Here is a 13,360-nt window from a genome sequence, read left to right as displayed (position 1 = left end):
CACTGATGGCTGACAAAACTGGCATTTGTCCAGCGACAGCTTAAGCCCTTCATCCTTGAGTCGATCAAGCACCTTTAACAACCTCGCCTCATGCTCTTCAAGAGTGGCACCAAACACAATAAGGTCGTCAAGATAAACCAACACCTCAAGCAGATTCATGTCCCCGACAGTTTTCTCCATAATGCGTTGGAATGTGGCAGGAGCCCCTGACACTCCCTGTGGCATCCGTTCAAATTGGTAGAAACCAATCGGGCAAATGAAAGCTGTCTTTTCTTTGTCACTCTCACTCATCGGCACTTGATAGTAGCCACTCCTCAAGTCAAGCACACTGAACCATTTGCTGCCATTTAGACAAGCTAAAGCATCTTCAATCCTCGGCACAGTATACTGGTCTGGGACAGTACGCCTGTTCAAGGTCCTGAAATCCACACACATCCGTATTTTGCCATTCTTTTTCCTTACCACCACTATAGGCGAAGCATAAGGGCTGCGGGACTCAGTAATGATCCCAGCCTTCTTTAGCTGCCCTAAATGCTCTCTCAATGCCTCAACATCAGCAGGTGGCAGTCGACGAGACCTCTCCCTGAAGGGTCTGTCGTCGGTGGTTTTAATGGTGTGGCATGTGTTTTGACTGCATCCCACGTCAAACTCATGAGTGGAGAAAACTTCGGAGCGCTCCATCAATTTCTTTGTCAGTCTCTCTTTCCATTCTTTAGAGACGGGAGAATCTCCAAAATTTAAAGAGGCTGGAGTCATTTTATTCTTGGACTTATCTTTGGTCTCTTTGCTCACTCCATGTGGAGGCACCTCCACAGGAAAGAGATGAGCAATTGGCGTGCCCTTGGTCAGCGTGACTGCTTTGGCTGAAACATTTCTGACAAGCACCGTGATTCTTTTCGACATTACTACAGATGATGCCTGCAGTTCTGACCGCACCAGAATCTGATCGGGGAATCTTGAGTCATCTGACTGTTCATCGGGAGAATCCACAAGGATCGCATGACTACTGGGAATTCCTTGAAACTTTGGAACACCTGTCACTCTAGCCACTCCCCCAGGGCGCAAGGTTACAGGTTTTGTTTGAGTGAACCACACAGTCCCTCTCTTATCATCGTCATCATCACAACAGGGTGGCGTGTCAGCTAACTTTTCAAACACACCTTGGAACACAGGGTGAATTTGCATTGTGCTCAAAAAGTCCTCCCCCCTCTTGTCTTTACAGCTTTTCAGCAACCGCTGCACAGTGGGTGTGTTTGTGCCAATGAGAATGGATGCCTCGCCTTTAACCGCGGGGTCAGGACAGACCAGCACAAGAGCATCAATGTTCTCAACCACTCCGACATCAGCCTCCATGAACTCCAACCTGACTGACAAATAACCATCATAAGGGTACTCAGAAGGGCTAAGTCCCCATATTTGTAAGGCACTGATAGGCGTCAATGGCAAATGAGTCAGGTACTTCTCATAGAAAGACTTGTACAGCAGAGTAACTTGAGAGCCAGTGTCAAGGATGGCTTTAGCATAAATGCCCTCAATCTGTACTGACACAGCTGAACTGGGGCCCACTAAGCCTTCTGGTATAGTGTCTACCACTTGTTTATCACTTTTGATGCACTTGTTGGAACGTGTTTTTACCACCGGGACCCCAGGCCGTTCCTTTACTGGGTCCCTCGGTAGTTTCCCATTTTCTTGGTTAATTTTATCAGGCGATTGTTGACTCTCTTGAGGTTCTCCTCACCCTCACACTCACGTTTGAAATGTCCATCCTCCCCGCACTTATAACAGAAAATCCCTGGTTTGTCCTCATCATAGTGGGACTTTTGTAGCTGATCACTTTTCCTGAATTTCCCTTTTGGGATTTCGGCCCGTGCTTCGCGGGTGTCTGTGGGAGTCATTACGGTTGCAGCTCTAAGATTCACCATCTCTGCCTTCATGACACTGATCTCCTTTCTCAGCTGCTCCACATCAGAGTGCTCTTTGTCATCAGAAGTTGGTAAGGGCACTGAAACAGTGTTGGACACAACTTTACTTTTGACATCACGTCTGCTCTGAAGCACATCCTCCTCCTCCCTCACTTCCTTCAATAACTCGCTAAAAGAAGGAGGTGCTCGCAGCTTATGAGTCATGCGGATGCGTAAGGCAATCATGTCACTGGGTAACGCACCCCTCACAATCTGGTCAACGCGAAGCTGATCCATTTCAGGAACCTTGATCCCACCTTTTCGCAACACAGAGTGCAGTAATTTATCCAACCTGAACAGGTAACTGGAAAGTTTTTCACCATCATTCTGAAATGTGTGTCTGAATCTCACAAGAAGGTCAGAAGTGCTCTCAGTGGTCCCAAAAGCCACTTCCAAAGCCTGCATGTAGTCATAAGAAGTAGCAGAAGGGTTCTGCGTTTTTAGAAATCGGACAATGTCTGCTGCAGGCCCTTTCAAACTTTCCACCACTCTCTGTTTTTTCACAGCATCATTGCACTGCCACTCCTCGAGCAAATGCATGGTCTGCTCAGCCCAAGCATCGTACTCCTCTTCCCCACTGGGAACAGGCTTGACTCCAGAAAACATGCGCAGCTTGCGGTAGCTATGGGTATCAGCAGAGGCTGGGCTACATTTGTCCACAATGGAGCTAAGTGCATTGATCAGTGCTGTGTTTACATTAAGTGGGGAGGGATCAAGAAACCCTTGGATGTCAGCAACCGTCTTCCCTTCCTGCTCCAAAAAGGACAGTAGTTTATCTTTAAACCCTCCCTCCCCTTGAGAAACAGGAAGCACATGAACAGGCCAGGGCCCAACTTCCCCGGGAAGTCCAACACAGTCTGGCAGGTCTTGCTTAGTCAGGTCAGTGGAAGTCCGAATTAGCACAAACTGCGTCTTAGAAGCGGTGTCAAGACAGCGATCGACAATCGTACATTTTCCCAAAACTTTGACCTGGCTTAAAGCTCTGAGCAGCACATCATCTGCAACATCAGAAGCAATGTTACTCAACACAAGAGCATTTTCACAGGCGACCTGTTTCCTTCTGCACCATGCTTCAATCTCAGCAGCATCCATTTTGAAAGTCACACAGAATCACACAAGATGCTGACTTAGTTCGCCACGAGTTTCACACATCCACAGAAAAAATAAAACAATCCCGGACGAGCCCCCAAAAATGTAACCCTCTCACCACCGGCTCTACATAAAACACTGTATAATGGACGGATGAAATAAGAGTCCCTTTAGATTAATAAAATTAAGGTGAGAGAGACATTCCAATGAAAAAAACAGTCTAGGGTAATGTATGATTCTCACTTCACTTTGTATGAATACACCGCAGAAATAATACAACCACAACGATTGAAGTGAACTCTGTATTGAACTCTTTCAAAACCACATCAAATTAACACCTTGAATGGACAATGAATCAATCAATATAAACACAATCACCCGGGATTTAAATGAAAAAAAACTATATTCTGTGAGCCTGAGTGCACTCTTGTTTTAAAGTTCAGTTTATAGTTCGTTGGCGCGCCTTATGTTGGAGCTCTTAAATGGCGTTCCCCCCCAGTTTCAAAGGTGACGGTATCCCTGCCACACCTGTAGTTCCCCTGCCGGCAGACTGTCCTCTCTCTGTGCGAAGAAACAGCAGCCAACTGCAGGGCTCGGTCCCTCCTGCTGACCACGTACTGACCTCCACCAGGCAGCGTCCGTGCTGATTCCACAGCTCCCACCGACAGCGCTCCCCGTTCCTGTGGCGTCCGACGTTCCTCAAGCAAGCCGTGCCAAGGCCGCTCCAGCAAGCTAAGCTAATCTCGTTAGCTCCAGCTGCACGGCAAGTAAGCACGGGGTTCCGTCATCAAAACCCGCTCCACCCGACAGGATGAGCGAGGTCCACCCGAGAAAAGTCCGCCTGACTGGGATATAATCCAGATTTCGCTCTCCAGTACGGCTCCAAGTCTGGTTTCCTCCCCACACGTTTCTCGTTCTCCCGTTCCTCCATGCGCGGCCCCCGTGAACCTCCGCGCCGACACAAAACTAGTCCCTCCTGCTGTGTCGTCACACACGCAAAAAAAACTTTCTCCAAATACAAAAAAAAAAAATAATCAATATCAATTAACTATTTTTGAATTCAGTTCACAACCTCACAATGAATTATAAAAAACATTTTAACAACCATTTATGAATTTGATTCTGAACATACATAAACATCAGATAATTAAAAAACAACAACAGAGAAACACACAACTGATATTTATCAGGTTATTACACGAGGATGTGAGAGAGGTGAAAAGCACAAAACCATGAGCTGATGAGAAAATGGCACAGACGCTGCTGACAAAGATGTAACTGAAGTCTGTGGCCAAATAAAAGCCAGTGGACACACTCCGCCTTGATGGCCAGCTCCTGTCCTGGTGCAGGGAGTTATCATTTATCATTTACCTTTATTCTTATTATGTTATGAAAGACAATACATTTATTTTACAGGAACTCTGCTGCTGCAGGGACACGGTGAACAACAGCTTTTTCACTACATTAAACAGGAAACAGGTTTTTTCACTACCTTGAACAGTGACAGCACTTTCTTCGTACAGTGTTTCCATCCTGTTATTGAGAAAGAGCAAAAGACATTTTCCTTATTTTAAAACTGCAAAACCTCTGAAAACATGACTGTAAATGTTCCAGTCCAAATATCTAAAAATTAAGTGAACAAACTGAAACTTCAGCTTCAGTGAGTGTGGTTACATGGTGTGTTTTAATTCGGAATTGGTTTATTCTGAATTAAGAAATTCAGAACTATATTCATGAGCTTGGTGTTTACATGGGAAAAATGAAGAGTTAAATGCTCTCCGACGAAGTGTTCTGATTGGACAGGGGGCGGCCGTGACGTAATGACGTCTCCCGGAAGTAAACTGCTTTTTTCTCGTTTTTCTTTCTTCATTAACTTTGAGGCTCCAGCTTTAAAAAATGTCCGTGTTGTTAAGCATCCGTCGATCTGCTCGCTTCATTGTATGAAATTCTTCTAAAACTTCTGTTAAATAAATCGTGTCCATGAGTGCAAAGGCGGACTGTGGGCCGCCATCTTGGAAAATTGCGTCAGACAGCTTATTGCCATGTTCACTTATTATTCCAAGCAAAAACATCAATGTTTTCTTCTTTATTCAGACATTTATTCAGAAAAAAATTGCTGAAGTGTTCACAGACACAGGAGCCAGCGGCTCACTGCGGCGGCTGCTGGTTCCTCTGCAGCGGCTGCAGCCGGACAGGTCTGACCGGCCCCCGGAGCCCCCGGGCCGCCGCCTGCAGACCACCACCTGCTCCGCGGTCCTCCAGCGGCAGAGCTGCAGCCGATCCGCGGGGCGCGAGCTCACCTGGGATCTACCTGGGCAGCGGTGCGCGCGCTCACCGCCTGTTGCGTTCACGGTCTGTCGGAAACGGCGCGTGATTTCACGATCAGTTTTGAATAAATAATTGAAATAATTGACTTATAGTTAAGTGTTAATTTCCCTATTTCACTCCAGTTCCATTCCAAATTCAAATTTCACATGAATCTTTGTCTTGAAGGTGGTTCATGGTGGTGCAGTGATCAGCTCTTTTATTGGTTCGAGGCTGATTGGGAGACTTTCTGTCTCTGTTTAGGTTAATGCTGAGTCTAACATGTTTGCGTGGTTTCTATGTGGGAGTCCAGCCTTTCACAGCTCCAGCGTTTTGGGTCAGACAGTTTGATATCCCAGAAAACCCTGCAGAAAGTCACACATTTTATTAAATGACACAGAAGAAGCAAACAAACAACAACAAAATCGAGCTTATAGACGGGAAAAAGAGACATGTTAATGCAATAAATTAATTTTAAAAAAAAATCTGACTGTATAGATTCCAAATACACAAAAAAGTATTTACTATTAACTTCTTAATTTTACTGCAGATAAAATAACTGCATGTTTTAAATCATAGAAAATATAGCAAGCTAAGTATTTGAACCAACCTAAAAATAATGTAAGAAATTATAGCATTTCATAGCTATTTAATATTTATTGCTTTCACTTTATATATTTATGGTATGCAATCCTCTAGTAGGCTAATAACTGTATAATCACAGCAATACGTGTGTGTGTGTGTGTGTGTGTGTGTGTGTGTGTGTGTGTGTGTGTGTGTGTGTGTGGTTCCCATCCCTCCAGTGCTGCCCTGATGTGAGGCTCTGACCTGTAAGTGTCCCTTTGTGCTTGACCAGCCTGTCAGCAGGGCCGCAGAGCGCCGGCCGGCCGGCCTCAGAATAACTCTGCCTCAGCTATATGTGGCCTCGGTTAATCCCTAAGACGAGCGCTGCTCATGTCTCTGCCGCAGCCCGGACACTGACAGCAGCCTCACAACAGCCTGTGTGAGTACACCACTCCGCTCTCTTTTCTCTGTTCTAACATGATTTATTGGTTGGGACTCAGGTGGAAATGTGTTTTCATTTTACAGGCTCTTATCTGCATGTGAACTTTTTATTATTGAAGTTGTAGAGATTGATGTGTTTCAGTAATGAGGGTTTTTATATATGTGCACCTTCTGAGAGTCTGTTCAGGGACAGTATTTGCTGGACTGTTTACATGAGGCCTCGGTCGCTTCGGACGCTTTGAACAGTTTGCTTGGAGGCTGCGATTTCTCCATTTGTGTACTTTTGTTTATATTTCTGTTCATTTCCGATCTCAGGCTGTTTGACCGTGTCCTCCTGCAGTAATACAAGAATATGAAATGGTGAATGTCCAGTGATTTTCACTGCTTCCTTCATATGTTTACAACTGGTCTGGCTAATCCTCCACAATAATGTATGTGTGCTTGTGTGTGTGTGTATGTGTGTGTGTGTGTGTGTGTGTGTGTGTGTGTGTGTGCATACATCATCTGTTTGATCTGCATACAAGCCTCTTGTGTTTGTGTAGACTCTGTAATGTACGTGACATACGGCCAATACTTCAATCCATATTCTCTGGATTTATAGGTTTTATGTGCGATTTGACAGTTCAGTGTATCTTCTCTTATCTTCTCTTATGAATTGTGGGTTTTACTTGTCTGTCAGGTTTCATTCAGTCACATCAGTACAGTTCACAGGACGTAGCACTGCAGAGTGAAACAGTGAAAGTGGACTGTGACTCTCGGCAGGCTGAAGCTGGTGTGTTATGGATGCATGAAGAGAAAAAGACGACCAGGTTTGCTTTAAAACTTAAAATCCATGTGTTCTTGTGACAGCACTGCTGATTCTGTGTAGAGAAACTAAAAGAAGAGTTTGAAGAGTTTCTCTTCTCTCGGTTGCTGCTCAGCAGAGTGAACATTGAGGGCAGTCAGTGTGAAGGTCCGTTCTCTCTTCTTTGCTCCTCCAGTCCTTCCAGTGCAGTGATGCCTCCTCTGAAGCCTCCGCTGATCCGTCTCCTCCGGCGCCTCCAGCACTGACCCTTCCTCCTCCTCCTCCTCCTCCTCCTCCTCCTCCTCCTCCTCCTCCACCATGAGCACTGACTCCGTCTTCCTGTCCGAGACGGACTCGGACCACCACGCCGAGCTGGCCGACATGGTGGCGGCCATGAACGTGGCCGTCAACCGTGTGACGCCGCCCAACGGCTACCGGCCGGGGGCCCCGAGGCCCGCGGGGGCCCAGAGGGGGGGCCTGTCAGACCGGAAGATGTCCCTGCAGGAGCGGGGCAGCCGCATGGCCCGGCAGCCCACCATCGAGACCAAGCGGGTGTCCATCACCGACGCTGACGTGAGGACGGCCGAACACACACCTGCCTCCAGACGCCGGAGGACAGCTGACCCAACCCTGCCTTTGGTCTTTGCAGGACTGCGTGCAGCTGAACCAGTACAAGCTGAAGAAGGAGATCGGAAAGGTGACTCACGTCTCACGTGAACAAACCGCTGCAGAGCTGCTGTCTCTCCGTCCTGATCAGTCTCACTGTTTGATCCTCATTTATCCAGTGACCTGTAAACCTTTTCAGCATGACGGTTATCTAGAGTTGCTGTTTCTCGCTGCAGGGCTCCTACGGAGTGGTGAAGTTGGCCTATGACGAAGACTCGGAGCAGTACTACGTAAGCCGAAGCTTCACCAGACACTCCGGTGTGTTCTGTCAGCTCGTCCTCACTGATTCCATTTGTCCCGCTCTGTCAAGGCCATGAAAGTCGTTTCAAAGAAGAAGCTGATGAGGCAGTGTGGATTTCTACGTGAGTTCAGGGCCGTTTGAAAGGTCTCCTGTCTCGTCTGGCGCTGAGCCGGCTCCTCTGCTTTCAGGCCGAATCCCTTCTCCAGGCTCAAACTCCCGGCAGCAGCAGCAGGACCCCTTCCCGAAAGCCGTGCTGCCTCTGGAGAGAGTCTACAAGGAGATCGCCATCCTGAAGAAGCTGGATCATCACAATGTGGTCAAGCTGGTGGAGGTGAGAGATGAGAGAGTTCAGTCAACTGAATCAGAGATAAAAAGGAGGAAGAGGAAGAAAACCATGAAAGCTGGACACGACAGAGTCCTCAAACTTCTACACTCTTTCTTAGATAGGAGGCGAACAGGTTTCAGTCCTCATGACATCCCTTCATCAGGATGTGATTGAAACGTGTCCATCAGCAGGTTTAGCGGTGATGAGCAGGTTTAGCGGTGACTGAGGCTGAGTTTGCTCTGACGTGTTCCGGTTCCTGCAGGTGCTGGACGACCCCGACGAGGACGGCCTCCACATGGGTAGGACACCGTTCCTCCAGCTCAGAGTAACTTCCCCTCCTTCCTGTACAAAGACTAAACCTGACTCTGTCTGTCCTCCAGCCTTCGAGCTGATGACCAAGGGGTAGGTTCCGGGCTCGGCGGAGGTCTGCAGGGTCGTCCACGCGTCCCGACCGGAGTCCTCACCTCCTGTTGTCTTGTCCGTCTGTCCTGCTGGCAGGCCTGTGATGGAGGTTCCCACTGACCAGCCTCTGACCGAGGAGAGGGCTCGCTTTTACTTCAGGGACGTCGTCCTGGGAATCGAGTACTGTGAGTCGACTGAACACGGCAGACGTTTTAGTGCGGGCCCCAACATGTCGGATTGCTTCCTGGTGAAGCCGATCCATATGGATTCACCTCATTCCTTCTGGAAAGCTGCACATTGGAGCTTCTGTAAAGCTGTCATGAAGCTAAAGAGCGGCGCCTGCTGTCTCTGCAGTGCACTACCACAAGATCATCCACAGGGACATCAAACCCTCCAACCTGCTGCTGGGCGACGACGGCCACGTCAAGATCGCAGACTTCGGCGTGAGCAAGGAGTTCGAGGGGACGGACGCGCTGCTGTCGTGCACGGCGGGGACGCCGGCCTTCATGGCGCCGGAGACCATGACGGAACACGAGCAGAGCTTCAGCGGAAAAGTCAGTGCGGTTTCTGTTTCCCTCGTCACGTCGAGCTGTGATTAGCTGAGAGGAGTGTTGTTGCTGGCCGCCTGCTGAGAGCTCCTCACTGGTGACACATGCTGATGACCGCTGTTTGTTCTCCAGGCGTTAGACGTGTGGGCGATGGGAGTAACGCTCTACTGTTTCGTCTTTGGGACGGTGAGCGTTTACAGGCTCAGCATGAACCGGCCCATTCCTCCAGCCTCCAGCTTCTCATGGTTTATTCTTTGTTTGTTCTGCTCCAGTGCCCTTTTTACGATGAATACATCGTTTCCCTTCACAATAAGATCAAGAACAAAGCTGTGGAGTTTCCAGAGACGTGAGAAAAACCTTCTACTACTCTACACTGCTCAATTTCATCTATCAGAGTTCTTAGTTTTTATGCGGGATGCATGAGACTTTCAGAAACTGACAGCAGTGACAGGAAGAGATCGCTCTGATCTGGATGAATATTTTAAAATTTATTTCTGAATGTATAATTATATAATTTCATTCCTTGTCGACTCGGTGGGTTTATCAAGTTATCGCACCTTAAAAAATAACCTACAAGCACCTGAATCAGGAGTCTCACAGAGGGACAAAATGGCAACTGGGAGATGTAAAAAGACTCAAATATGAAGCAAAATGGGAGGAACAATAAGCAGAAATACAATCCAAAGTGACCAGAGCCAGACCTTAACTGATCTTAACCTCTCAGCTCCCTGTCCTCCTTCACTGAATACATCAACCCAAAACAACAGAGAGATGAACTGTCCCTCACCGACCACCTTAGATCAGCTTCACATTTTATTCTACGCCATATTCTTCATCCGTGTGTGTGTGTTGTGTGTGTGTGTGTTTCTGAGCAGGCCGTCCGTCAGTAACGAGCTGAAGGAGCTCATTCAGAGGATGCTGGACAAAACCCCCGAACGGCGAATCACCATCCCCCAGATCAAGGTGAGGCATGAGGCATGAGGCGTGCTGCGTGCGCACAGCGTGGACGTGCTCTTCATGAGTGTGTGTGTGTGTGTGTGTGTGTGTGTGTGTGTGTGTGAGACGCTGCAGCTCCATCCGTGGGTGACGGAGGACGGCTCCAACCCTCTGCCTCTGGAGGAGGAGCACTGCACGGCGCTGGAGGTCACTGAGGAGGAGGTGCAGAACAGCGTCAAGCTCATCCCCAGCCTGTCGGCCGTGGTGAGTGGCTCGCCTCCCGCTGACTCATCTCTCCGCCTCTCTTCACCTTCACACCACAGAAACGGCATCAATATGTCCACACTCCGCAGCTCAGAACGTCTTTTCACAGTCCCAGTCTGAAAAGCCGTCCTGTCTGATGTGAAGAGTGTGTGTTTTCTGCTTCCTGTGCCTGACGTCTGCAGATCCTGGTGAAGTCCATGCTGAGGAAGCGCTCGTTCAGTAATCCCTTCGAGTGTCAGGGCCGCCGGGCCGAGAGGTCCATGTCTGCCCCCGGAGGTCTTCTTACGTAAGTGGCCCGCTGGGTAAATCCCGCCTGCTCCGCTCTGCCAACGCGCCGGCTCTGCGATTAGGGCCTGCAGGGAAACCCAGCGGCCCGGCAGACGCCGGGACCGAAATAGACCAGCACGACACCTCACGTCCAGCGTTTCATCTCCCAGCACCCGCTGGTCCCCGGCGTGTTTTGGGCCTTCCGGCTGCTCAGCAGCAGCAGCGGCGCCGCCTCTCTTTAGCCTGAAGCTCAACACTGCTCTGTGTGGGTCTTCTAGGAGGGATGGTGGGTCGCGGCGCCGCGTTTCGCTTCATATCGCTCTTCTTTAATACTCATCAATTCATGATCACGGAATCTAATCAGTCACTATGAAGCAACTCACGTGAGCTAAATGCTCCTCTCTTCATCTGTAAAGCATCACTACAGGCGCAGCTTTAATAAACCACACACTTCCTTTTTAAATATGTACATTAAGCAGACAAATACTCTGTTCATGTTTGTGATGAACTTAAAGTTGAAACATTAAGATAAAAACTGTACAGACACATCTAAAGACATGAAAAACATTAAAGATCTGCTGGTTAAATCAATCATAACTCAGTCAAAACCCATTAAAAGTGGTCCAAAACAAATAAGTTTAACACAGAAATATCTTGAAATGCATTTTATTGTAAATTAAAGCCTCTCAGTTTGCTGTTGTGATGAGATGAGACATAATAAGACGACACTGCAGCTTTATTTCAGACGACATGTCTGAAGCTTTGTGTCTTTCCAAAATGTCACTGCAAGCAAGCAGACTGTGATTCTCAGGAAGCTGTGCTGCTCGTGCGGTTTGAAGCTCGCTGTTGTACCATTTTCTCACTTTCAAACTTTCACTTTGCAAGCATGCTTCCTGATATTTTTCAAATTTCCAGTCATGATCAATGAACTGGAGACTGGAGCTTATCAGGAGAAGCAGTTTGGAGGGTTCTGATAAATATTAACACAAAATAACATCATCAGATTTGTGCATTTCTTGGTCAGACAGTGAGGAGAAACTTGAAGTAACGCTGCAGTGCAACAAAATCATAAATCGGTTAGAGAGTGTCTGACAGTCAGGGATGTAGCAGGTGTTTCTCCAGACGCTGCTGCAGTGGTGTGTGTGTGTGTGTGTGTGTGTGTGTGTGTGTGTGTGTGTGTGTGTGTGTGTGTGTGTGTGTGTGTGTGTGTGTGAGGAGTGTGACTGTGCTGTAAACCCCGGCCTCTTCTGCCACGTCTCCTTCTTGCAGAGACTCTTGGGGCTTGCTGGCTTCGCCGCTGCTGCTTCATCCTTCCTTGAGGTAAATTTCTCCTGAAAAGTGTTTCTGCCGGCTTCGCGCTCGGCTGAGCTGGCGGCTTGTTTGTCCGGCGTTAAGAGGATTTGAGAGGGACAAGACAACACAAAGCTGCCGGCGCTGATCTGCGCCCGGAATAACGAGGCCGGCACGACAGCAGGCCGCTTTTTGTTGGCTTCCCCCTCTCTGCCGTCCTCTCCAGGATTATGGAGATAAAAAATGATGACGGTGCCGTGAAGGACGTGTGTTACCCTTCCTCCTCCTCCTCCTCCTCCTCCTCCTCCTCCTCCTCCTCCTTCCACATCCCTGATGGAGCGTTTGTTGCCTGCAGGAGGAAAATCAGCCGAGAGGGGAGCAGAGAAGGAGAGCTGGAGGACTTATATGAGGACGAGCCACTGCCAGAGAGTGCAGATTGAAAATTCAGACCGTTTTGTACCGTCGCTTCCTTCTTTTTTCTTGACCACGTCTCGCTTCACACTGGCTGTAAATTCACACTCTTGAGTTTATGTGTGATAGTAAATGTTAAAAATCCGGAGCGTTAGGTTGTGTTTCACACTCTGCACTGTGCTTGTTTACTGTTCTGTCAACATTTACGCCACTTTAAAAGTGTAAATATGCTCATGAATGAAGATATTTTTACATTTTCCTACACTTGGTGAAGACGATCAATGATTTGACTTTGAATAATGTTTATTCTGTCAATAAAACTTTTACAATCACAGCAGTTCAGTCGTGCTGGTTTTCAGACTCTCAATGACAGTCTCATTAAATCTCCCTCTGCTGCTTTTATTCAGTGGTGAGTTCAGTGTTTTAGTTTTTTCCCTCCATCAGTGATGAGCAGCCAATTTTCACTGAAGAACTCTGGCATGAGTGCACTTCCGCCTCCAGACCAGCAGAGGGCGGCATCGTCCTGCAGTACAGGCGCCAATGCTGCAGCCGCCCTGCTGAAGTGCCCTCAAGCAACTTCATTTCCAGGGAGGATCACAGGAGTAGCAGAGATATTAAAACAGAAAGATATAAAATCATACTTCTCATGTGAAAATAACTATAAGGCTCGTGGGCCGTATGTGGCCCCTCGCTCTGCTTGAGCGGCCCCTGGGAGAACCTGTGAATCAAATGAAAATGACTGATTTGAAACTTCTGAAATGCTCACAGCTTCATGTTTTGGACTAATATAATCATGTTTCCAGCAGCGTGTTAGATGCAGCAGAGTGTTTGGTCACTGTGGAGTTAGAAAAACATTTCACTCTGATA

At 47.9% G+C, this 13,360-nt stretch overlaps 1 protein-coding gene across 1 annotated transcript; it reads left to right on the top strand.

Moving 5' to 3' along the window:
• The first annotated feature begins 7,461 nt into the window (after positions 1-7,461).
• camkk1b (calcium/calmodulin-dependent protein kinase kinase 1, alpha b) lies at positions 7,462-12,522 on the top strand. Its single transcript, XM_030107644.1, has 16 exons — positions 7,462-7,716; positions 7,793-7,840; positions 7,986-8,039; positions 8,120-8,171; positions 8,239-8,381; positions 8,638-8,674; positions 8,756-8,777; positions 8,874-8,962; positions 9,132-9,331; positions 9,458-9,511; positions 9,598-9,671; positions 10,201-10,288; positions 10,397-10,525; positions 10,708-10,811; positions 12,062-12,112; positions 12,441-12,522. Exons 1-16 carry the CDS (start codon positions 7,462-7,464, stop codon positions 12,520-12,522), a joined length of 1,482 nt encoding a protein of 493 aa, XP_029963504.1.
• Positions 12,523-13,360: the final 838 nt, after the last annotated feature.

Source organism: Salarias fasciatus, chromosome 14 (assembly GCF_902148845.1).
Source record: "Salarias fasciatus chromosome 14, fSalaFa1.1, whole genome shotgun sequence".
NCBI classification, from domain to species: Eukaryota; Metazoa; Chordata; class Actinopteri; order Blenniiformes; family Blenniidae; genus Salarias; species Salarias fasciatus.
Note: the sequence above shows the minus strand (reverse complement) of the source record. Positions and strands in the feature narration are given on the sequence as shown.

What these genes read in the sequence shown, in the direction of transcription:
- camkk1b (XM_030107644.1), top strand. Translation starts at nt 7,462, where the DNA reads ATGAGCACTGACTCCGTCTTCCTGTCCGAGACGGACTCGGACCACCAC. An exon ending in TGAAGAAGGAGATCGGAAAG is followed by an intron (nt 7,841 to 7,985) that starts GTGACTCACGTC and finishes TTCTCGCTGCAG; the next exon opens with GGCTCCTACGGAGTGGTGAA. An exon ending in TTCGAGCTGATGACCAAGGG is followed by an intron (nt 8,778 to 8,873) that starts GTAGGTTCCGGG and finishes TCCTGCTGGCAG; the next exon opens with GCCTGTGATGGAGGTTCCCA.